The 25,585-nt window shown below is 36.0% G+C and overlaps 1 protein-coding gene across 11 annotated transcripts in view; it reads right to left on the bottom strand.

Annotated features, from left to right (window-relative positions):
- Positions 1-955: 955 nt before the first annotated feature.
- Positions 956-25,585, bottom strand: part of LOC121422412 (WASH complex subunit 2-like) — a 151,627-nt gene continuing 126,997 nt past the window's right edge. For all 11 annotated transcript variants that reach the window (XM_041617426.1, XM_041617428.1, XM_041617429.1 and 8 more), the window contains 5 exons: positions 19,894-20,022; positions 12,804-13,521; positions 10,292-10,419; positions 4,302-4,485; positions 956-2,142 (listed from right to left, as the gene is read on the bottom strand). In XM_041617426.1, the coding sequence (XP_041473360.1) occupies positions 1,997-2,142; positions 4,302-4,485; positions 10,292-10,419; positions 12,804-13,521; positions 19,894-20,022 (1,305 nt within the window). In that variant the 3' untranslated portion in view covers positions 956-1,996. The remainder of the gene's footprint in view (positions 2,143-4,301; positions 4,486-10,291; positions 10,420-12,803; positions 13,522-19,893; positions 20,023-25,585) is intronic.

The raw sequence follows: 25,585 nt of genomic DNA, 5'->3' as shown, positions 1-25,585 counted from the left end.
AAAATGAGTTCGAACAGAATCCAATAAAATTACCACCGAAGGGTTTGTATGTATGAATAAAAAAATGTGACAAAGTGGCTCTGGAAGAAAATGCGTAATTGCTGAGAAATCAGCAAAATAAGCATGGAATTCCATCAAATGTCGGGTATTTTTCCGAGCAATAATTGTCCCACATATGCTTTTCTGTGCTTTTCAGAATTATCGATTTTTGAGCTAAGATTTCATGATTTCCCATTAAAGACTTTCTCATGAAATAACTACTATCTGTTACCTTTAAGTGTGGAAATATCTTCTTGGCATGCATGTGGAGATTACATGAATGCCCCTTTCCAATTCATTATATATGGAAAACTGATGAAGGGATTAAAATATGAGAGAGCTGGATAAAGATGGAGAGAGAGAGGGGGTAGATGGAGAGGGGGAGAATGATAAAGAAAGGGAAAGAGAGAGGGAGAGAAGTGGAATGAGAGAGAAAGGGAAGGATTAAAGAGAAAGAGAGGGAAAGAGGAAAAAAATGTAAAGAAATAAAAGCATAAGAAAAGTATTATAGATGAAATGAGCAGAAACTGAAATGAAAAGATTAGATTTCTACCAAATTTAAGGCCCATTCTACAATACACATTATGGGAGAAATTGATTTTATCCAAGTATTATCATGTGAGAAAACATCTGACAGAAATCAATATCAACGCAAAGAATATATCCAGATTTTGTGAGTAAACATAATCTTCATAACAGAGTGAAACCACGGACTATACCTTTAATTATCAAGAACATTTTAGATTTGGTCAGTTACACGAAACATGATACAATGCATACAAAAACAAAACAAGTAAAATACACAAACAAAATGGAATTTGTGATGATTAAAGACTAACTGCATCTAAAAAAAATATTTTCGCTTGCTGCTAGAACAGATAGAAATAGTAGTCATTTCACACTGCCATCTTCAAAAGAAAATGGAAATAAAATTTATTTCATGACAATTCGAAAAGTTACAATAAACTTTTAATTTCTAACTCTTGTATGTACATTATTCTATCCTCTTTACTATACATGGAATCATATACATATTGCATTTCAAGGACATCAAGTAGCCAAACGATTTCTGTACATTTGTACAACATTTTGTTTGATAATTTTCATAGTATTGATGTAAAAATTTAGAATGAATAAAGAAAGAACAGAGTATATAATTGATATTTCCCAGATGTTCATCTGACCAAGTTATTCTCATTTAAAAACTTGGATATTTACATGCTTCTAAATCATAGTAAAGCTCATGATCCATATAAAGTGTTCATACACACATATATCCAATAACTGAAAATATATTGACAAAATTAGATACATTTTCACTACTTATATAAATAAATCTTCTTACTATTAAGATCATCACAGATTTAAGGTTAATACAAGAGAATCAATTCTAATTTACAGTAAATATTTGCTACAAAAGGGAAGCTTTACCTTCAAAAAGGTTACATACTGTACAAATAGTAAATATTTTACATCTTATAAAGCACTATGTCATACACATCTAAAGTAAAGTAAAGTAAATAAAATTAACATTTCAAATGATTCACAAATCTATCAGTACAGGTATAATGATATCTGATTTAATTTTTTTTCTTGAAAATAACTACATAAACATAATCTTTTTATAATCTGTATTTCAGCTTTGAACAGTCATGGGTGCCAAAATATTTGTGACCAAAAGGCAGAGTTTAAGCACCTAGAATTAATATAACATTCTTATCTTCACCAAGTTATAGCATTCCTGATAAACATTACAATTCAATGTTTATAGTTTCTAAGGTGAAAGGCAACACTTTCCCTCACTGTGCAAATTCCTAATAAGGGGTTTGGAGTAAATACATCATATTGTATGCACAGTCGAACTGCAATTAAAAGCACACACGTATATATGGAATGAGTTGTATTCAAGCTGAAGAAGCCTTTGTAATCAGAGACATGAATCCAAGGCTTTGGGTCTTTAATTATTCATCGCGTTCAGAGGATCGTCAAATATATTTGGTGCGTCGGTGTCGAATATGGAATCGGAAGCCTCCTTTGTTGTCTTTTTCTTGGCTTTCGTCTTTTTGGGTTTACTCGAGGGTGAGGGCTCGGCGAAAATGTCATCTATTCAAGAGAATTGATTCAAAACATGAAAAAAAAGAACATTCAGTGTAAAAAACGATGGTTGATCTCATGATATTGGTATAGTACCACCTGATTAGAATGAGTGATTTATTTGCTCACATTGTAATTGGCAGTCAATCAATATTAATGAGTGTATTAAGGCCATGTGAAAATGAAATAACTAAATAATGAACCAATGAAAGGCTCAATAGCTTCAGATCACAATAATGTCAATTGCATTATTTCTTGGTGTTAATTAGACAAGCAATAGCATCCTGAAAATTATGTAATGCTTGTAAAATGGACGGGACTTCAATGACCAACAAAATCAAGATCAGCTTTAAAAAAAAAATGGTGAAATCTGTGGTATACTGGCCGCCAAATGTTTCATGAAAATTTAACAAAAAATAATTTTTATTTGCATGTTGGTATGTGATCAAGATATTTATTTTAAATATGAAGAACAAAAGCAATATTTTACCATTCAAAGCATGAAACCAGACATCCAGTTTGAGGCTTACAAATAAAATACTAATCTACAGAATACAAGTTTTAAATCAAACTGTTTTTTCAGAATTCAATGCATATATTAAGTTTAAACCACACTGTAATGGCTGTTATTAATATTGTGATTTGACAGTTTTAAGGAACATGGTTTCTACTACCTCATCGACGATATCAAATTCTTGATGAATACCATAAAAGCTTTACATGGAAGGACCAATTAAAAACAATTAGAGGTGGGAAAAAACAGGCAAGAAACAATTTGAACATTAATGTTGTTCTAGCATGCCTGCAGACTACAGATGCATGAAGTGAATACTTCATAATTGTGAGGGAGATCACAACATAATATACAAATTGAAGAGAACAAATTCACATGGTGACCTACATCTGCATTTACTGGTTCATATAAAGGCCATTTCAAACTTGAAAAATTATGCATGTCACTTTATGATCGAGCATTTACCCCATAAAGATGAAATACATTCTTCCCACTTTAGATTTTTGTTAAAAGCCCCCAAATGCTCTGCTGCAATCAGACCGGATCGTATTTATGTGATCCCACTGTGGGAGACAGGCATGTATCAAAAGAAAGAGGAGAGATGTGAAAATAAGGAGACTTTGCAGACCCGTTAACACAAGCTCAGTGATTGTTCACCAAGCTAAAACTTGCGATTGATTGTACACAATGACCGATGCAATCAATCGTAGAAATCAGACTCATGATGAATCGCTGGGGTTTATGACACCGAGCCCTGGAAGCAACCAGAGCAAGGTTCTGAAGCACCTTGGGTGATGTATGTGTATATAGATAGAAGTAACTGGTGCATCATTTATTGACATGCAATGCATGATGTCGTTTCGAGCCTTCGGAGGAGAGCCATTTAGGAGCATTTAGAGTCCGCCAGGGACAGAGCGAGACACATTTATACCTTGGAGGGGAGGATTGGGGATCCTGGTAAATATTATATGATGTTTCTTTTTCATAACTGCAATGAAGTTAAAGTGAATGGGAAGAGGGGTGAGAGGGAGAGAGAGAAATAGATGGATGATTAGGGAATGAGAGGGGGGGGGTTGAGGGAAAGGTGTGGAAGAGGAGAGAGAGATTAAGAGAGAGATAGACAAAGTAAAAGACAAAGAGAGGGAGAGAGAAATACATGGATGATAAGGGAATGAGGGGAGGGAGTGTGGAAGAGGAGAAATAGACAGAGAGGGAGAAAGAAATAAAAAAAGATAGAGACATAAAGACAGCCCGAGAGAGAGAGAAACAGAGATAGGGAAAGAAACAGACAGAGAAGGAAAGAGAAGGGAAGACAGAGATTGACGACAGGGAACAATAGAGAGAGACAGACAGAGGTGCGATATAGTGAGAGAGACGGGAAAAGACTGACAGAGAGAAAGGGAAAGAGAGAGAGATGAACAGGCGACGACAGAAAAAGAGAGCAATACATAGACTGAGAGACAAGTAAACAGAGAGAAAGAGACTGAGACAAGGAAAGAGAAACATACAGAGAGACAGACAATGACAAAAAAAAGAAAGAGGTGTAGGATGACAGGATTCAAGACAAACAGACAGAGCCACACATACACACACACACAAATATGAAGAGGGATTAACGAACCTGACATGCGTCAAGTCTTTCCAATTAACCTACCTCCTCCGATATCTTTGAAGATGGCATCTTGAGCATGTGCTGTGGTCTTCTTCTTTTTCTCCTTAGGCTTGGAGGCAGGAAGATCAGAGAAGATATCAGAATTGCCAAAGAGATCATCATCGGTGGCCTTTACAGGTTTGGATTTTGTTTTCTTTGGCTTCTCTGCAAACAGATCATCATCATCCTGTTAATTAGAAAGACAATGATACTATTAAATAACAAGTGGAATGCCTCTGGCGGTCTCACCTGCATCACGCGATTCAATATAGCAGCAGTGCTGACTTTGCAAAAAAACTATAAAATAATTATTCACAAAAAACACCATTCATATAATGATACAATACTACGTTCATTGATATTTGACCTTGATCATGTGACCTAAAACCTGTCAGTGATACTTGATTACCCCTATATCAGCAATCAGCAAAGTTATGACAGCAATCTACCTCTAAAATGGCCAAAGTTCAATGACTTTAAATGGCCTTTGACTTTCGGAACAATGTGACACCATCTTAATATTAAACATTGTCATCTCGTTCATCTAATATGTCATAATCATAATGACCAAACTGACTCCAGACCATCCAAAGCTTGATTTTTGTTTGTGTGTGTAGCTGTAGCATACAGAAGAAGAGTCTTCACCAATTTCACCATCCCAAAGGGCACTCATTCCTCTTCTCATGAGCAAATACTGTGAGCCAATTATTGACAATCGACTTGTGCAATGGCATGAAGGAGCAGTGTTGGTTATGTGGTACTTGTTCACTTTAGGTTCATTCTTGTTTTGCCAATTAGGAGGAACAATCACGGTATCCACATTCTCCAAAAGGGTTCTGAATCCACTCTCTTTGAGCAAATATTGCTAATCCACCAGTGCAATGGCATAATAGAACAGACGGTTTTGTTGGAATTGCTTTTGTTTCTATTCACTGTGTTCAATTACTAGTTTCATTCTTGTCAAGTCAATTAGGAGGAACGATCGCCATATCCGCATTCTCCGAGAGGATTCTCATTTTTCTCTCGTGAGTAAATAGTGTAGGGGATATTGACTATCTACCTGTGCTATGGCATAACAAAAACAGTGAGTTTGTCATAGCTGTTGTTGCGATCAAAGGGGAATCCACCCTCATGTAAAGTTTGATTTAATAAAAGCAGAAAAACAACACAAACAATTGTAGTAAAGGTTTGGGGAAGAAACTATTAAGGAGTTTAGTCATGCCATATTTGAGCTCCATAAAATGCCATTTTCTCAAAAAATTGAATTTAAATTTATGTGAACATTCAATGTATCAAAAAATGCATCATTGCATATCCAGTGAGCTTCTGTAATAAATATTTTTTAGTCCTCAAAAACCAACAAAGAATAGGAATTCATGGCTTTTATATTAAATGACATACGGAGCAGCTGCTCTCACATAAAGTCACAATTCTAAACAAAAAAGTTATAAATATCTCACTCATTGATAGATTTGTCATCAAACCTACATCAATATTTTTCTATTTTTTTATACCTAATCAAAACTAAATAATCGTTTTGGTGAACTCCCTCTTCAACAATGTTCAGTAAGTTTCATTCTTGTGTGGGTAGCCTATCATGATTGCAGATTCCAACAGGTCTCCAAAAGGGCTCTTGCTCTAATGAGTCAATGTTTACAAATGTAAGCAAGCCTCAAAGGGCACACAAGTTGTTTTCATCTGCTTCAAGGAAGATTGATCTGTTTTCCTCGGTGACTACTTCCACCCCAAGTTCAAATTTCACCAGAGCACTTCAGGTTCTACTCTTGCAAAGAGTTACGATTGATCAAATCAATCGCAACTATGGATGGCCAGCAATGTCAACATCTATTATGCGTGCTTGTTCAAAATATTTTCTAGCTTTAAGTATATTCATGCATTAAGTGTTTTTCTTGAAAATTCACTGTGCTTCTCTTTGTTTATGATTGATTGGATCAATCGTAACTCTTTTTAAGACGGTTCCTGGGCCCTGTCTTACAAAGTTATGATTTACAAGTTATGATTTGTCCTCTCAACCTCAACTATATATAACAATCCATCATTGTCATAATTTTTTTAAACAGAAATTTGCACAATGTCCTTTGCAAACAAAGAGGAAGCACACTGAATTGTCAAGACAGCAATGAAAGCAATGAGGATACATCATATCCAGAAAACATTTTGCACAAACATGCATTCTAGATGTTGGTGTTGCTGGCTTTCGCAACTCTTTGTAAGACAGGGCCCAATTATCATTACCAGCAGCAACAATAGTGTTATGCTACAGCTACTCCGATGGAACCGACTCCAAACCTGAGGGGGTAGTTTCATGGAAGGACTTATCAGACGTCTCATCCAACACCACCATAGTAACAGTGCTTCTAAGCAAGTAACAAGGCATAAGCAATTTTGTGTGTCGCCCACTTATGAAAATCTCATCATCCCATGACTCAAATATTGTGATATGCGAGGGCACGCAACAGAATTGTACCAAAACTTCATTGTGAAATAACTGGGATGGAATAACATTTGTCATAAGAGTCTTGCATATAACATTTTTTTACCTCAAAATAAACTTTGACCTTACTATGTGACCTCCGCTCCGAACACAATAACGTGCATGTCCCCTAAGTACACCTCCAACCCAAGTTTGGTTTAAAAGTGACTTACAGTTGCATAGTGATGTGTCTGAACATTGATCTCTAATGACCTTTGACCTTACCATGTGACCTCTAATTGCGTCATGACATGCAGGTCTCCTCAGTACATCTACAACCCAAGTTTGGGTGAAAAGTGACTTACGGTTGCGTAGTTATGTGTCATAATGTTTGTGACGGACAGACAACGGACGACATTGGGATCCCTAAGTCTCGCCTTCACCTCTGGTGGGCGAGACAAAAATCAAGGAACGTTCTTGGATCAGATAACTTTTCAGACAACAAATGTGGATTAAATGCTATTCAAGGTGAAAAATTAAATAAAATCTTTGGTAAGTCTGGGGCTAGGATTCGTTAGTATGACTCTGGCTCCCATTTCACAAAGGCTTGTTATAACAAATGCACAATTTCTATAACAAATTAACTTTTGACCAGCCCCCCAAAATCGAATAATATCAGTAGGTTCAAGCTGTCTACTGCAAATTTGTTATCATTAGGATTTATGAAACGGGGGCCCCTGGATGGGAGAATAGGAGTCAAACACACCTCTGAGAGTGAGTGGTCTCATGAAAATTGGAGAAGAAAGCAGCCTGGAAACCTGTTAATTTATGACTGGACTGTGATCCTGGCCAAGAAGATGGATAGGGAGTTCCATGGGAATACAGCAGAATGTGCGATAGTGATCGCTTCATGTGAAATTTACAAATGACTAATATGCTTTTCACACTGCACTTTTTTTCCCTTGACCCCAGGAAATTGGTGGGGCTAAGGGGGAGGGGTCTTAGCCCCACCAATTTCCCGGGGTTAAGCTTAGCCCACTTTGTTTTCACACTACGTTTTAGCAAAGTGGGTTAGCACGGTAAATAGTCGGTACAATCTGGCCCTGCCAGCTTATCGTTGTGCTAGCACAATTGCGGTGCTAAGAGATGCAGTGTGAAACAAAGCTGGGCTAAGGAAAAGTAGGGCTAAGCATTAGCCAATCACAGAAGTAAAAACTGCACGTTAATTGCGCTCTGTATGGTAAAATCAATATTCATGAGCTGTGTTTTAGTCCGGGGTTAAGGCGTTAAGCAAATAGTATGGGGTTAAGAAAGACAGTGTGAATCCAAAAATAGATAGTATGGGGTTAAGGATAGTCCGGGTTAAGGAAATACAGTGTGAAAAGCATAGTGATGTGGCAAGAAATACCATCAATCCCAAATACTCGAGGCTGTGCAAACGGAGGGGCATGGGGATCCGTCCCTGTGGGAATGCTAATACCCCCAAAGAGGAAAAGATCAACTGTTCTTGACTTTAATAAAGAAACAAAAACAACACAGGGTACTTATACTACACATACATGTACAAGGCACTCCTATACAAATAATGATAATAATAATAACATGATCCACTTACATAGCCCAGCTACTATAATTGCATATACTCTACTGTGCTTGATGCCTGGTATCACTATCATTTTATTACCCCGGCTGTAGCTGAGCCGCCATATAGGTGCTAAAGCATTCAAGGAATTAATCCTGCCGGGTACCCATTCACCTCACCTGGGTCAAGTGCAGCACAGTGTGGGTAAATTTATTGCTGAAGGAAAACATGCCATGGCTGGGATTCGAACCCACGTCCCTCTGATTGAAAGACAAGAGTCATAACAACTAGACCTCAAATACCACATCCACCCTTATGTAAATTTCTTGAGGAACATGTTAAAAGTTTCTGTATATTGCAACCTTTTATTTCTCACTAGAGCCATGTTGTTGTTGTTTTTTTTTGCTTGTCAAATTCACAAGGAGGTAAATGAAGATCCATTCTATCTGCATGGTCGACCACTTTTGTCAACAAGAATCACATTTTTGACAATATGATTCCCCATAGAAAAGCTATTACAGGCTTAAAGAGAAATTCCAGTAGTTGCAGTGAACACTGATTTCATGAGAAAGTCTGTAAAACAAGGCTTAATTGTCAATTTATCATCGAGGATCTAGATCTGGTACAGTTACATAAACTGAACTTTGTGAAATCTTGAAATCTACGCTGAAAAATGTTCAGACTGAAGATCCCCAACACAGATAAGCGCACGTGGGACAGTGTATAATTATTGCTTTGAATGTCGGGCCCGACGCTCTACCCTGTTCTATCCTGTGCTTATTTGCTGATTTCTCAGCAATTACACTATTTCTTCCAGAATCCTTTGGCACAAACGTTTCATTTATACAAACAGACACTTTGGTGGTCATTTCATTGGATTCTGTATGAACTCATTTTGATATCGTTACCAAAACTAGCATTTACCTTTAATACTGACCCTCTTTATAGTAAATACCACTTCCGTACCTCACAAAAATAAAAATCTTAAACAAAGTAAAGAGTTGTAGATATATACAGTTGTATAAATTTGCATGTCATTTCCTTGTGATCAGTTAAAAATTAAATTAAATATTAATATCCTGCTTTTTAACAACAAAAAAAAACTTTTTTTATTTTGAATAAGTATATCTCTTGGACTTGTTCCATGGGATTTATTCCTTGAATGCTTTAGTGCCTATACGGCAGCTCAGCTACAGCCAGGGTACTAATATGATACCAGGTATCAAGCGCAGTAGCGTACATGCAATTATAGTAGCTGTGCTATATACATGGAACATATTACTATTGTTATCATACAAAAAGTTATGCCAAACCTACTGAAATACTGTTGTGTACATGGCAATTCAAGACTACAAAACATAATAATTCCTTCCAATTTCACTTCTATAGCTTCTATAGGGTAGGAATAATGAATGTGATATGATAGGTAGGAACAAATATATATTATTAAATGTCATGTTTTTCTGCTTTTAAAAATTAATTCATTAATAATTATATATCTATATAACTTGTATCCATTCATTCTCTATTCTATTTGTGAATGGCCAGCCAGACTTTGGATAGACACTAGGCAGGGGGGGGGGGGGGGGCGGCATCACTGCATCTCAAGATGAGAATCAACTGACATAGGAAAAAAAAAAAAAAAACAATCATGCTCACCAGTTATTTAATATCATTTCCTATAGCAACTCTAAAAGCCAAATTCTCCAAAATATAACAAACAATGTGTATGGGTCTTTTAGATGGGGTAATAATTTTATTTCATTTACAGAAGTACATATAGGTACTCATAATTATAGAAAACTAACTATCCGTACATTGAAAATAATCATCTATACAATATTATTGTAAATACATATCAAAAGACAAAGAAAATACACACAGACAGAAACAAACCAAGAAACTACCAATTACTCTTTGATTCAGTTGATAATGAAAAGGCATGATAAATAATTGATGGCTGTGAAATGGGCTTACCTCTATGACATGTGTCTTCTTGGCTGATTTCTTCTTCTTTGGTTTTGTGGTGGTTGCGGTGGCTGGTGCGGCTGAGGATGATAAAGGCCCGCTAAACAGATCTTCATCAATAGACACAGCACTCGTATCTAGACAGGGAGAAACGCCACAGAATGAATTTACAACTCCATCTTTGTTTATTCCTGGTGGGTGCTTCATGAAGCTGTAGGTTACCGGTACTGGGCGCCGTAATACAAAGGTTAGCGATTAATCGCTAAATGAAATGACCGATCAAGATCCTTGTTGCATGCGCAATTTGCTAAGTACACTGACTATGAACCAATCAGAACTATTCTATGAAATTAGCGATCAATCGCTAACCTTTGTGTTACAGGACCCAGGTGAACCTTTTATAAGGCCCTATCACATCGTTCCGTGCAAGCCTCGTGTGTGACTATTTTTTATACCTGCAGGTCGTTCACATTGACAGTATCTCTCACGCATCTCACATGCAGAAGCGCACGCAAGTCTGAGTCTGGTTTGCACGCAGAAAAGTTTTGAACATGCTCAAGACTTCCTTGCAGGCAGTCACCCGCAACTCGCCGCAAGGCTTGCATGGAACGATGTGACAGGGCTTTCAGGAACTACATCAACACCCATGAATGTCTGGGGCCCGTAACACAAAGCTTAGCAATCATCGTAGAACATTTTCTATAATTGATTCCATTGACTACAATGTACAATCAATCGTGAAAATCAAGCGTATGATCAATCACTATCCTTTGTGTTACGTGACCCTGGTGAGTATCATTTTACCACAAGAAAGGGTCACCAGTCGTTCATAAAGTTGCTCGTAACTTACGAAACAGCTTTATGAAATACACAAGTGAAGGAAAACTGGAGGTGTTTCACAAAGATTTAAGTACGTTTTAGAGTCGGACTTAAATACCAAATTGCGTGCGGTATGAAAGGCTTGACTGCATTGGTTAGATCGTGTTATAAGGACGTGCACTTCTGTGTATCTATCAATAAGATCGCGCGTTGCATATCATATACGCATCGGCATTTAAGTGCAACTTAAGTCATACTTGAATTTTTGTGAAAGACCCCCCAGAAGGAAGTTAATCAAATTGATGGATGCTTCTTTTGAAGGACAGCAAAACATTCAGTTAAAGGTAAAGTCAACCCCAGAAAAATGTTGATTTGAATCAATAGAGAAATATCAAACTAGCATAACTTTGAAAATTTCATCAAAATCGGATGTAGAATAAGAAATTTATGACATTTTTAAGTTTCGTTTATTTTTCACAAAGCAGTGATATACACAACTCAGTGACACGCACATGAGACGGTGACGGTCGATGATGTCCCTCACTCGCAATTTCTTTTGTTTTCTATTGTTTGAATGATTCTATATTTCATTTTTTACAGATTTTAAGGAGCGACTTCACTGAATCATATGGTATAAAACAAGGCTAATTCCACATAATCATGAAGGAATAAATCTTTGTTTCACTTCACAATGAGAAATTATAATATTTCAGATAATAGAAATAGAAAGAAATAGTAAGTGGATGATGTCAGTCTCCTCATTTGCATACCGACCAGGATTGTAGTATAGCTTTTTTGTGAAATTATACAAAAACTTTAAAATGTCATAACTTTATTTTACAACTGATTTTGATGACATTTTCAGTGTTATGCTTGATGGACTTTTCTCTTTTTATTAAAACAACTTTTTGTTGAGGTGGACTTGTCCTTCATCCGAAATAAAAGATATCTATGAAATTTAGGGGAGTGTGTTAAAAAGGATCACATCAATGATTTTCACTGAGAAACTTGTTCTGAGCCAATCAGATGCAAGGATTTCAATAGCTTGTAATAACACATGCCAGTTGAAATCACAGACCATTTGTATTCATCTAATGCTCCCCAGTACCATCATTCCATATGGTATGTCCATATTAAAACTTTTCCCTTTGTATTCACCTACTTTCATATTTCCTGCAAAACTTCAAAAAATAAATAGTATTGGGACCAACATTTTATTCCTTGTACATTTAAACCCCAAAATATATTTTCAAGATAATATTTAAGCTATTTGTGCTACATTCTGATTACTGCCCCAGGGGAATATGTACTTGTGTGAAACAAGAATTTTCCAAAGGGAGGGGGGGGGCAATTTTCCCTAGATTTGACAAGCAAAAAAAAGGCCCTTGCTTTCAAAGGGGGGGGGGCACACTTGTTTACAACAGCAAATTGACATTCAAAATGTTTATACCCCTTAAAAGGGGGGCACAGACTGGATGTGTCCCCCCCCCTTGGTTCACCAAGCGCAAAACAAAAAAATCCCTGGGACACCCCCCCCCCTCTTTAATAGCAAAAAAGCTAGATCCACTAATGACTAGTAATCCCATTTTGTGCAACAGCCATACTTCCCATTATCAGCCCAGGCCAATAGAATAATTTCACTGTAATAATGATTTTAGCTGAGGGTGGGCCTTCTTTCAAACAGAATTAGACTAAATCTTACCTTTTGACTTTTTATTTCCTAGGTCTCCGAATAAGTCCTCATCAACAGCAAGATCAGTCAAAGTCGACCTTTTATTGTTCGTGTTTGCTTTTGAGGCAAAGATATCCTCGTACGTTGGATCTGCTTCCAAGGAGCTTTGCTTGCTACTATGTCCAAGAACAGGAGGGGTGGCAAAAATATCATCGATGGAGGCATCAAGATCCACCTTCAGAGGTTTGTTAAATAAATCATCCCCATTGTCATGAGTCCTACTTGGTTGCTTCTTAGCAGCAGCAGCAAATAATTCACTATCACCTTCTATCGAGAATGGCCGTTCCTCTTTTGAGTTACTGACAGTCCGATTGGAAGAGGCACTGCTGGAGCCATTGGTCATTCCTGAAAAGGGATCATCACCAAAGATATCATCCGAAGGTGTTGGTTTCTTTGGTTTGACTCCCGCTGCTGGAGGAAGCGGCGGTGGTCCATCCATGTGGTCTTCACGCATCCTGGACGTAGGTTTCTTGGCGGGTGGAGGGGCTGCAGTGGAAGCAGCTGCAAGAGCAGCAGGTGCTGAAGCAGATGCCCCAAGGTCGGGTTGGTCGCTGGCTATGTTTTGGTAAACCTCATCGGCCCCTTTGGAGTTGTCACTCAGAAGGGCAGGGTTGGAAGCGGATGCTGCGGCTGCTTGAAGGCTTCTCCTTGAGGGAGGTCTTCGTTTGGCAGATATTCTTGCTCTTGTCTGCAGGGAATAAAGAGGAAGGCTCTCCTTATTGAACAAATTCAGAGACGTAATGTACCATTATCAGAATATTTCCTTAAAACACTTTAATGATTGACAATATTAATTTCCCAAATCACAATCATCTCATCCTTTACAACAAATAGAGTAATAACAGATCTAAATAAATCTATAGGCATGTTTTTTTCATTGTAAATATTTCAAGCTTTGTTAAATCAAATGTACTGAATTAATGTTTTATTATAAAATCAGGCAAATGCTTCAAGAATGATATTCAATCTATCCAATCCATATATACACTCAAGGTCTTCCTGTGGCCTGTCACTTCAATTTGCCAGGACACACCATAGTATCTTGCAAAGGAGGTTATGAGGACAGAATGCTTCTGGAAGAGATTATCCATCGCCACGGATGTCTCCAACCCTATGAACTCAATGTATCATTCCACTCATTTCGTCTGACGTAGGTATTTTCTTTTACTTTCTTTCCTTGTCTTTCTTTCCTTTTCTTTTTCTTTCTTTCTTTTTCTGTCTCCCTATCTCCCTCCTTCTCACCCGCTCTCTCATTCTTTCTTTGTCTCACGCGCTCTCTCTCTCTTCCTCACTTTCTCATTTTCTCTCTATCTACCTCTCCTATTGTTTTCTTTTGTTTCCTCTTTATGACGTATCCTTTTCGTCATCCTTTGTGTGATTTGCTCAGTTTTGGATACGCGCATCTTTATCATGCATTATTTTGACGCAATCTAATAAATTTGTCATAACTTGACAAAGCCCTATGGGCAAAAATCTATCAAAATATTATTGTCCACAGGGTTTTGATACTTTTCTTTGTTTAAACCAATCCATATTATGTAAGTCTAGTTTTACATAGCCACAGAATATCACAGTAATCAGGCCGTCTTGAATCAACAAGAAAAATAGAATCACTCTAACACACAAATATAAACATATATTTTTTCAATAAAATTAACAACAAAAACTTGGGGAAGCTCCATCGCAAGGAGAGAATGAGAGCACTAGACAAATCTGGGCCCCTTCTTACAAAGAGTTATGATTGATCCAATCAATCGTAACTCTATGGAAATCCATCAGTATCACAATTTTGTCTAGAAAAAATTTGCACACTGTCCTTTGTAAAGAAAGAGAAGGACAATGAATTTTCATGAAAACAATGAATGCTTGAATATACATCATAGTTCGAAAATATTTTGAATTAACATGCATAATAGATGTTGACGTTGCTGGCCGTCCATAGCTGTGATTGATGGGATCAATCGCAATTCTTTGTAAGACGGGGCCATGAAGTTATATAAGTAGACCAGTTCGTAGTTACTTCATGGGCAATTTTGGTCAAATGACCTTTCATTTCTTTCATCATGATAGGCATATTTCAAAGCAAGATATTACGTAAGCTTGCCTTACATAGCAGGATGAAGAAATTGAATAGACCAGGTGACTAGAATAGCACACCAATGAACACTTAATGAAGGTATTTGTTGCATTCCTACTTTGAATGCATATCTATAGCATGTTGCACAATGTACTTGACAAACTGTGAAATACCAGTCGTTCATGGAAGCATTGTTGTTTTTTTTTTTATGTAAATGAAAACGACAATTCAAAAGAATACATGAATAATCAAGATATCAAAATTGGTGCTTATCTCATTAGATCTTAAAGCACCATGTCACTTTAATACAAATGACCTTCTTCTGATCATGCGTAGAATCTTTTGATCATGCGCAGAAAGGAACTACGAACTGGCTTATTATGAGACCTAGACAGATCTCAAGCTATGACAATGAGATGAAAAATACCATATAACAGAGCAAAGAAGGTCACAGAACAATACAGGTCATATCTTTTACCTTCATCTCTATCAAAATAAAAGAATAATTGGGAAGACTTGAAAATGGGAGAGGTTGTTATCCAGATCTAGGTCTCTGTCTAATGATGGCAATCATCACTCCTCCATTTCGTAGCCAGAGGAATACTTAATTGCCCTTCTAGCCACTTACTTTTGTATTGCAGACTGAAGATGTACTTTGTGACTATTAGTTTGTCACATTTTCTGGGGCAAGTATGATGACTTTTCCACAATTAAATGGGAAGGTCACCATGAAGATGAGCTTGGTTCTGATAAAAGCAGAAAATTAATTTGAGAAAATATTGAAAGTTTTGTGGAATTATATCAAAGAAGAGCCAGGATATGAATTTTTGAATGCTTGTTTTTAGGACGTCATGTACGAGCAACTCGTCCATACATTGTGTGATATAATTCCACAAAATCCATTTCTTCCCGGAAATTTTAAAGTTGACTTTCTTAATGCGGTGAAAATATAATAAAATCATTCCATAGCTAGTACCCCCTTTTGTAAGAAAAATATCTTTAATTCATCAAATTAGAATGCATGGAATTTATATTACATGATACAGAGGGGAGCTGAGTGCAAACAACGTCACAAATTAAAAACTTTAAAAATTCATAACTCTTCCAATTCTTTTATGGATTTTCAACAAACCTTCACTTTTATTTTTCTTTAATTTTTCTGGTTTGATTAGAGCTAACTTATCTTAAGAGCAATTTTCCCCTATAATGTGAAGCTACACTGATGGTAATGTACATCTTCTTCTTAGACAGAAATGTACTTTAGTTGGATAATTCAAATTGTCCTTCATAAATCATTTATTTTATTTCCAGGCAAAAGACAAAAAGAATATGTACAAGAGGAAGAAATTACCACCGACTAGTGCCTGAGGATGACTCAAAGAAAAACTATTTTTTATTATGAAGCTCTCCTCACTAGTCGGGGTTTACAAATATACAAAAATAAAATCAATAAATTTTTAAAATGGCAATATATGTTTAGATGCATTACATATTAAAACAAAGAACTTAATAATAGAGTGTTTGTGTTCATGTGTAATTATAATATACCGTCAATATGAAACGTTCATGTATTTAAATAAACGACGTTATGCTATCATCAGATAGTAAAGCCTGAGGAGATGGAGTTACATATATTGTGAGAACTTAAATGTTACTATATCAGAGAATACGCAATAGACAAATTTGACATCAGGGTTTTGTTGCATAAAATATCCTGTTACATTAAGTGTGCCATCCAATAATGATTCCAATAAAATATATTATTTTGAATTTTTGACAGACTGTTGAGCACTGTTAACATGGTAGTTACAATAAGCCAGTTCGTAGTTCTTTTCTGCGCATGATAAATGATTCTACGCATGATCAGAGGAAGGTCATTTGTATTCAAGTGACATGGTGGTTTAAAATCTAATGGAATAAGCACCAACTTTGATGTCTTGATTATTCATATATTCTTTTGAATAGTGGTTTTCATTTACATCCACAAAAAAAACAATGCGTCCATCAACGACTGGTATTTCACAGTTTGCCAAGCATATTGTGCAACATGCTATGATATGCATTTAAAGTAGGAATGCAACAAATACCTTCATAAATTGTTCATTGGTGTGCTATTCTAGTCACCTGGTCTATCCAATTTCTTTATCCTGCTATGTAAACAAGCTTACGTAATATCTTGCTTTGAAATCTGCCTATCATAAAGAAAGAAATGAAAGGTCATTTGACCAAAATTGTCCATGAAGTAACTACGAACTGGTCTATTGGATTGCAAAATCATCAAATTGTTACTGTACAGCTATTGAAGTTTCTAAATTACGTTTTTCACTTTAACAAATTCATGTTACTTCGTTCAGGATCTAAAAATATATTTTCTCTTGTCGCCAATGACGTAATCATAATTGCACACCACTAAGGTCGACAGGAATCACCCGAGGTTTTGGGGGCTAATCGGTCTTGTAATTGCTGTGGTAATAATGACTACAGTCATAAGCGTCCATATGGTCGTCAAAGTTATTACTGTAGGCTATGGAGGGAAAATAATTATTTTTTTCTCTACTTATTCAGAGCTGCCAACCTGTAAAGGAACATTTCAGTATTTTTTAAGCTGACAATCACTATTTCGGTGAGGAAATCAGTATTTTCAAAAACTACCATAGGACCACACATACAACAGAAACTTTAGAAATCAGTATTTTACCTGAAACTATCAGTATTCTTCTCACTATTCAGTACTAAATACTGAAAATCAGTACTACTTGGCAGCTCTGCTTATTATGAAGTATGTAATGATGCTCAGTGATGGACCGTGACCCGGAGGAGACAAAGCATTGGAGGGGCACAGCATTGTTCTCAAACAATACAGTGCCCCTCCAATGCGTTGTCTCCTCCGGGTCACTGTCCGCCACTGATGAAGCTCATGAAATGACATCAATGCTTGCACTGATGAAGCTCATGAAATGACATCAATGCTTGCACTGATGAAGCTCATGAAATGACATCAATGCTTGCACTGATGAAGCTCATGAAATGACATCAATGCTTGCACTGACATCATGAAGGGCCTTCATAGTTCTTATTTTTTTTGTAAACCTCCCTTTCAGCCTCTTCCCAAAGATTGTTATTCTGGGAATACAGACTCTACTGCAATAGTGACATAGGTGATGTCTTGAAGCATTTCACATATTGTAATAATGAAATGTCATACATTTTATTGTCAAATATATACAAAACAAGAGAAAATGATCCCAAAATAATATTTTTTGCATGAGAAATTGTACCAAATGTCTTTTCATATGCACATGATGGGAATGAGAGAAATACAGATGTGAGGTCAAAGGTCACCAGTCAGACCGCAGGTCCCTATGCTAATGAGCAAAAAGGCCAGATTCATCCAAATCATCTCGTGGCTGAATCCTCCTCCTTGCAAAATCTCGTGATTCGTGAGATTTTCTTTCTCTAAGAATTTACCTGTTTTAACCTCAAGTTAAATGAAAATATTATTGCACCATCAGATAGATTAAAGTTACTCTTTCATAATAGTCAATTATTTTGTATACAATATTTTGTTAAATAAGTAAATTTCTGGCCTGAAAGTGTGCCTCAAAACTGAATTTTCTTCCTCTGTTTTCTTTTGCAAATTGTGCAAAACTTTTTATTTTGAGCCTCAATGATATCAATATCACCATAAAGCTGAACTTCTGTACTTTCTCACAATGCCACTCTTGATATGCGGCACCTTTTAATCGGGTCAAGATCACACTTTTCCCACCAAGGTACAAGACGAGATTTCTGAAATTTTGTACTTGCATGAAATCCAGAGTCCTGATTGGCTGGATAAGGTTCACAGAACAACAGGCGCGGGGTATTTCAGGAGATTACCACATGGGAAGTGTGACCTTCCCACGAACCCAGGCACTGGAACAGTTGGAATTTGCCACGGGGTGGTCTCTTTGACCAATCAGAATGCAGTATTCTCGTTTTCAAACTGCTTTATGTATATGGCAAATGAAAAGTGTGATCTTGACCCGATTAAACCAATTCTTATTTTGAAACCTATATCATTTTAAAGCATAAATATTCAGCTTTATCATGATATAAAAATCTTTTGGGCTCAAACATAAATAAAGTGTGAAAATAGCAGCTTTTGTCAGGTGAAAATATTTATTTTGTAGCATATTTTAGATCAAAATTTTAACCTATATTACAAAATCTTTGAATAAATCCAAACACATGACCTAAAGGAATGATTCTTCTTCTTCGCAATGGTACCAAATTCATGAAATTCGATGCACAATTAGAGCAGCAATGACCGAATGAAAAGAGGTGTTTTGGTCCGCATCAAGCTCATTAAATATGCAAAACAACTCAAGTCATGAATATCACTTGGATGAAAGAAGCCACTTTCTTGGGACCTGCAGTCTGACTGTCACCAAACAAAGATATCTTCCATGAAAGATCTGACAATACAATCTTACAATTTCTAGAATATATTCTGTGCTCAGTAATTCCATGTTGGATAAACAATGGAAAGGTATAATCAGCTAATGGAATCTCTCAATTCGTCCATACAAAACTGAATTTGCAGTCTTATATTTCAAGCTGGGCAATTACATCAAACATGTATATCTGATTCCCCCTACATGTATATTTGGCACCTTCCTGAATGATTTCTCTCTGCTTTCTGGTGACATAAGAAAGTGGATGATCTCCTGAAATTGTACCAGCTTTTTAATAAACAAAAATACAATGTCCTGCACTGGGAAAATATTACATAAAGGCTCAGGGCAATTTCGCCCCGAGCCCTGGGGAAAAACAACTTCTGAAACTCCTCATTCACTGCAATGTTAAAACTTATCCAAAGAGAAAGATTTAGGCAGTATGTTGAGAAAAGCAGCATCCCCCAGGAAAAATATTTTAAAAATAAAGATAAAAAATTAAAACTTTATTTTTGAAGACGTCTATGATTATGGCAGTTTGAATTACCTTTGTTGGATTGACATCTAACGTCTTGGCGACAGCGGGTTGGTCGAAGCCAACGGCCGGTGAGTCTACCACCCTCTCTGGCGGAGCTGCACCAGGTCTGAGCGTCTTTGGGTCAATATTCATACTAGCCTGCAAAATAAAAATGACATTTTTTTTTTAATTAGAGACGAATAACAAGTTTAAAACTATAATTATATTTGGATATCAAGATGTAGTTAATGTACTTTTATGGAGAGACATGACATTTGTTACGGCAACAATTGCACTAGGCTTTATTTCATCTAAGATGTAGGGTTTAGGGTTGCAATCGGGTTCTATGTTGGGTTGATGGTTAGGTTTAGGGTAGGGTATATAGTGGTTAATCCAGGGTTGAAGTGAGTCATAAGATTAGTGTGTGGAATTTACAGCGGAGCAATTAATGCCGGTGCAAATGTCATGGTATCGCTTAGGGAGCTCATGTACCCAGATCAGCCCACTTTCTGAACTCTGATGGGCGTTTCATAAAGCTGTTCGTAAAGTTACGAAAGACTTGAACATATTTTTGACCATAACTCAATTACATAGGGACATTACATGGCAAAGGGAAGGATCACCAGTCGTGCGGAAAGTCATTCTTATCTTACAATCAGCTTTATGAAACACCCAACAAGTGCATAGAACATGCAGTAATTTTAGCCCAGAGTTACACCATGGTTCAACCATGGTTGAGAATATGGTCCATTGAAGGTTTATAATTTTATTTAGACACCTTTCCCACGTCTTTCTTTTACAATACTAGTTTCACTGGCGGGGGGGGGGGGGATCCTTGTGTAACACCTATTGTTGGGGGGTGATCTATTATTCCACCCCCCCCAAACAATAGGTGTGACGCAAGGATCGACGTCAGTGACTTGTTTCAGGAGGCTTTTCTTCATAAACAGGGAGTGAAAATCATGATAAATTTATGAACACATGCATCAAACCACAAAAATAAAAAGCAGAGATTTTTCACTTCTCATACACTAAAATGAGGCTTTGGGCAAAGTATCCTGAAGGAAAATAAACATAAAAACCATAGAGAAATTCTTTAGCTGAGTTAACTGTATGTTGACCGAGAACAAAAAATACCTTTTGTCCTTTCTACACAGACACTGGTAAGAAACAAATGATACTGGGATAACAATGGCATTGTTATGGGAGAAAAGGTATGGAGATTAATGGCATGGACACTAATAGTTAATTGATTAATTAGTTGGTTTCAAGTCGTACAGAATATAAACAGGAGATGTGCAACAGGCGTCAAGCACACAATAACAGACAAGTTTCTTTCTTTGACAGCAAGACAATCAGGCAATGCTTAGGCATCAGTCACACTTATCCCACGGCGGCGATATAGCAAGTCGCAAACAGCTGTTTCAACATATAGGTGGTTTGAATAAAAATGAATGAAAGGGCTGTTCTCGACTCACCGTACGACCGCCGTAGGGGAAATGTGACTGGGGTATTATTCTGCCTTCCAATGAAAAAGGAAACAACTCTGTGATTTTTTCTTCGAAATTGATGTTTTCCTTGCTTAGGGATATCTTTTTTATTCTCTACATGATGCTAAAGGAATTAGAGTCACGTAGCCCCCAATTTCTGGAAATATAGATGTTTCAAAAGGCAAGTAACTCTATGTATTTCCATATAAAACGATGACACATTTTCTTCGTTTACTCTCATTTCACAGAGCTGCTTCATTTTGTCATGGGATGACAGTAGCGTTGTTAGAATTGCAAACTGATTAGAGTATGAAGGACTATATACTGAATGAATAAGAAACATGAAACAAATCAGACTACAATTACGATAATCATATTATTACACACAGAATAAGAAAGCAATAATAATTGAAAAGACAATAACCAAAAGGAAGAAAATCAAACAAAATTATTAAGTCTTTTCAAGCAATGATGATGCAAAGCCTCTTTCCAAGTATGTGTCTTGTAATAGATAAGAAGTGATGATAAAGAAAAGGCTAAGAATAAATCAAGATGAAAAAATTATATACATACAATTGAGACCAAAAGTTTACATAAACCCATAGAATTCAGTGAAATTTGTTTGCTTGCCACACATCGTAAAAATTTACTATATCTTCAAAAACATAAATGCTACCATGACGAATTTGGTATCAAATGAAAGAGTGGAATTAGGCTCTTCCACATGATTGGGATGCCATTGGGATTAAAGTATACTTCAGGTGGAATTTTCTTTAGAGGAAAAAAGTAATATTCGTGCCAAATGTATTCTATTGTTTGTTATTATATTTTAAAACACTGTTTCATAGAAATAGATAAGTGTCATATCTATAATTAATATTACATTTTCTATCATATGTCACCACTGAACAAAAAAGTGTAATCTGAAATGTCTGTGTTGAGAAGCAACTAGCACAGATATGAAATGTTTTGATTTTTAATTAATCTAAAATATGAAGATTTTTTTGGGGAAAATGACACATAAATATTTTTGGCTCCTGATGATAATAAAGCAATGCGATGGACGGGCATGAATATACTCATTTGTTTGATATCAAATTCATCATGATAGCAAATTCATCATGATAGCACAAATATTTTATAAGATACAGTAAATTTTATGTTTGGCAAGTGTCAACTTTTGTTTGAATTTCCTAGGTGTATGTAAACTTCTGGCCTCAACTGTATATATTATCCTTAACCCCCCCCCAACAAAAAATAATAATTGCAGGAGAGAATCAAATGGTTCTTTTCCACTGCTCAAGAAGGATTTTGCTACATAATAAAAAAAACTTTCTTTGTCATCTCGTTTCACGAAACAGGTATTTGAAAGACCAGAATTTTAGTTATTTTAGGTTCTTTAAAACAAAGACTGACTGATATCATTATAAAAGCAAATGTTGTGTATCAAAGTAAAAAAAAATGGGTGAAAATACCCTTTGGTATAAAACGTAACTACTTCAAAAGCATAAAGTACAGGACACAGACTATAAATTACTTGAAGTAAGCAAAACATATAAAAGTCTCAAACAGTCTTGTTCAATAAGCAACCTAACATACCAGGGTAGACATTTGTGTCTTTCCCACTAGATGTCACTGTATGGTAGAAAATCATTCTTGTATCACATAATACATCTCTTTTAAAGGACAAGTCCACCCCAACAAAAAATTGATTTGAATAAAAAGAGAAAAATTCAACAAGCATAACACTGAAAATTTCATCAAAATTTGATGTAAACTAAGAAAGTGACGACGTTTTAAAGTTTCGCTTCATTTCACAAAACAGTGTTATGCACATCTCGGTTGGTATGCAAATGAGAAACTGATGACATCACTCACTATTTCTTTGGTATTTTATTATATGAAATATTTTTGTTTTCTTGTCATTGTCATGTGAAATGAAGTTTCATTCCTCCCTGAACACGTGGAATTCCATTATTTTGACATTTTATGCTTCAGGCAAGGAGGTCCTAATCGTCAAATTCGTAAAATTGAAATATTGTACAATTCAAACAATAAAAAACAAAAGAAATAGTGAGTGAGTGACATCATTGACTCTCTCATTTGGATGTAACTGGCTCGTTCATATAAGTTCTATTTTGTTATAAATAAGCGAAACTTTGAAATGTCATAACTTTTTTATTTTACATCCGATTTTGATGAAATTTTCAGCATTGTGCTTGTCTGATTTTTCTTTATTGATTCAAATCAACATTTTTCTGAGGTGGACCTGACCTTTAAAAGGATAATAATGCATTCACCTCCAATTATTCATTGTTTTCATAATACAGTCTCAATGTTAAGCTATCTTTGCCTCATGTTGGAGAGTGCAATTGCATGTTAATTCCGGCATGATGGCTTACGCCACGATGCATATATTTACTATTGTGGACTGTAATTGAATTTGAAGCTATTTTAGTTTTCTATTTTTACCCCGCATCTATGCAGTCCCTTCGTGCCCAGATAATAGAAATCTTTTCTTTCACCTAAAATCAATCTATATGCAGGGGAAATTCAAGGCTCTCTGATGTCAATCTCTGAAATAATCTACATTTGAAGTATTATATCAATGTTATACATATACGTTTAGGAAAAGGGCAAATGGGGGAAGGAACTCTCTGGAATTTTTCATGAAGCACCTTGACACTGATTTTGACTATTTCGCTCTGAGCCAATCAAATGCAAGGATTTCAGTAGCTTATAACAGCTGCCGGTGAAAATCAACGACTACATATAAAACTTATCATGCCTGAGACTTGCTGTTGGGGTAACTACAGCCAACACTATTGTATACGCACACATTGAAAGGGCAAGTGTTAAAAAGCAATCACGTTTGAGGAAAAATTGCTGCCAGAGTTTGGGTCCACTTGGCGTGTCACATTTGGCCTTTTCACACATGAATATTGAATCATCATTGTAATGATGATTGCAGTTTCGTCTTTACATGTAGAATCAATGGACCTTTTACACTGAAAATTTGTAACGTAAATTTGAGTGAAAATTAACTGGATTTCACCTCCGGAATAGAATTTGAATTCGTGATTGTGATTAGCATTCGTGATTCTAGTTTGAATTCACACGTGCTAAAATTTATCATTATCCTTATTTTTCACCGGAATCATCATTAAATTACAAAAAACATTTGCCGTGTGAAAAGGTGGTAAATCAATGCAATGAAAAAAAAAAGTTGGTTGTTTTCTTTCTTTGCCAAATTAAGCACTACCGTATGTTTTGGCCGCTGGACCTGGTTGCATAAAACTTACTGTTAGTCAACTTAGTCATGATTCTACCACAATGCTATATTACAATGGTGTTTGTGAAAACAGTCATTATCAATGTTAAGCGTTGAATGAAGGGGTATAGGTTTAATATGAATCAAGAGCAGAAATAAATATTATGAACCTTCTACAATCAACATGTCATAGTCACAAACAACATTCAAACATTCATGCAATGATGATAATGAAAGCATTCCTTTAAAAACATACGCATTCTGGTCAAGAATAAATGAAGTTTAGGAGAAAAAAAGAATCAATAATGATATCATAAAATCACGTTTTTCTCAGGAAGTCATACATTCCAATTTTTAGAGTGTCGTACTGACCCTTTAAAAAGAAAGCAATGAGTATCTTTGCTTGAAAGCAAATATTCCAGCTATAGAGATTGCATCTGATACATTTTATGGACAAAAAAGAAATCACATTGCAAGTATGCAATCTTATCCTATGAAACACAAAATAGAACATCTTCAATTTTGTTTAACAAATACCTAGGCCCGTATTCTGAAGTCGGGTTTAACTTAAACTCAGGTTTAAAGATGTGGTTTAAGTATGGATAGCCAATTGTTAAATAAATCACTAACAGTAGAGATATCATATTTCGGCTGATTTGGCTCTCAAATTATTCATAATTGTCTAGGAAGTATAAATAGATGACTACCTTTGCCATCGATGAATCAGGAAGAGCACAGTAAACCTATGAAACATACAACTTGATAAAAATTTTGACACATTTGGCTTCCCATAATTTTAGCACAGAGTTAGACCATGGTCTTAGTTGAACCTGACTTCAGAATACGGGCCCTATCTGAGATGCAATTAATCTGGGTCACATCATCTACAGTCGATTCAATTTTGCAATTTAATCTAGATTTTCTGCGGAGTTTAGAATATACTATCATTTACTGTCACAAC

This window comes from Lytechinus variegatus, chromosome 10, assembly GCF_018143015.1.
Source record: "Lytechinus variegatus isolate NC3 chromosome 10, Lvar_3.0, whole genome shotgun sequence".
Taxonomy (NCBI): Eukaryota; Metazoa; Echinodermata; class Echinoidea; order Temnopleuroida; family Toxopneustidae; genus Lytechinus; species Lytechinus variegatus.
Note: the sequence above shows the minus strand (reverse complement) of the source record. Positions and strands in the feature narration are given on the sequence as shown.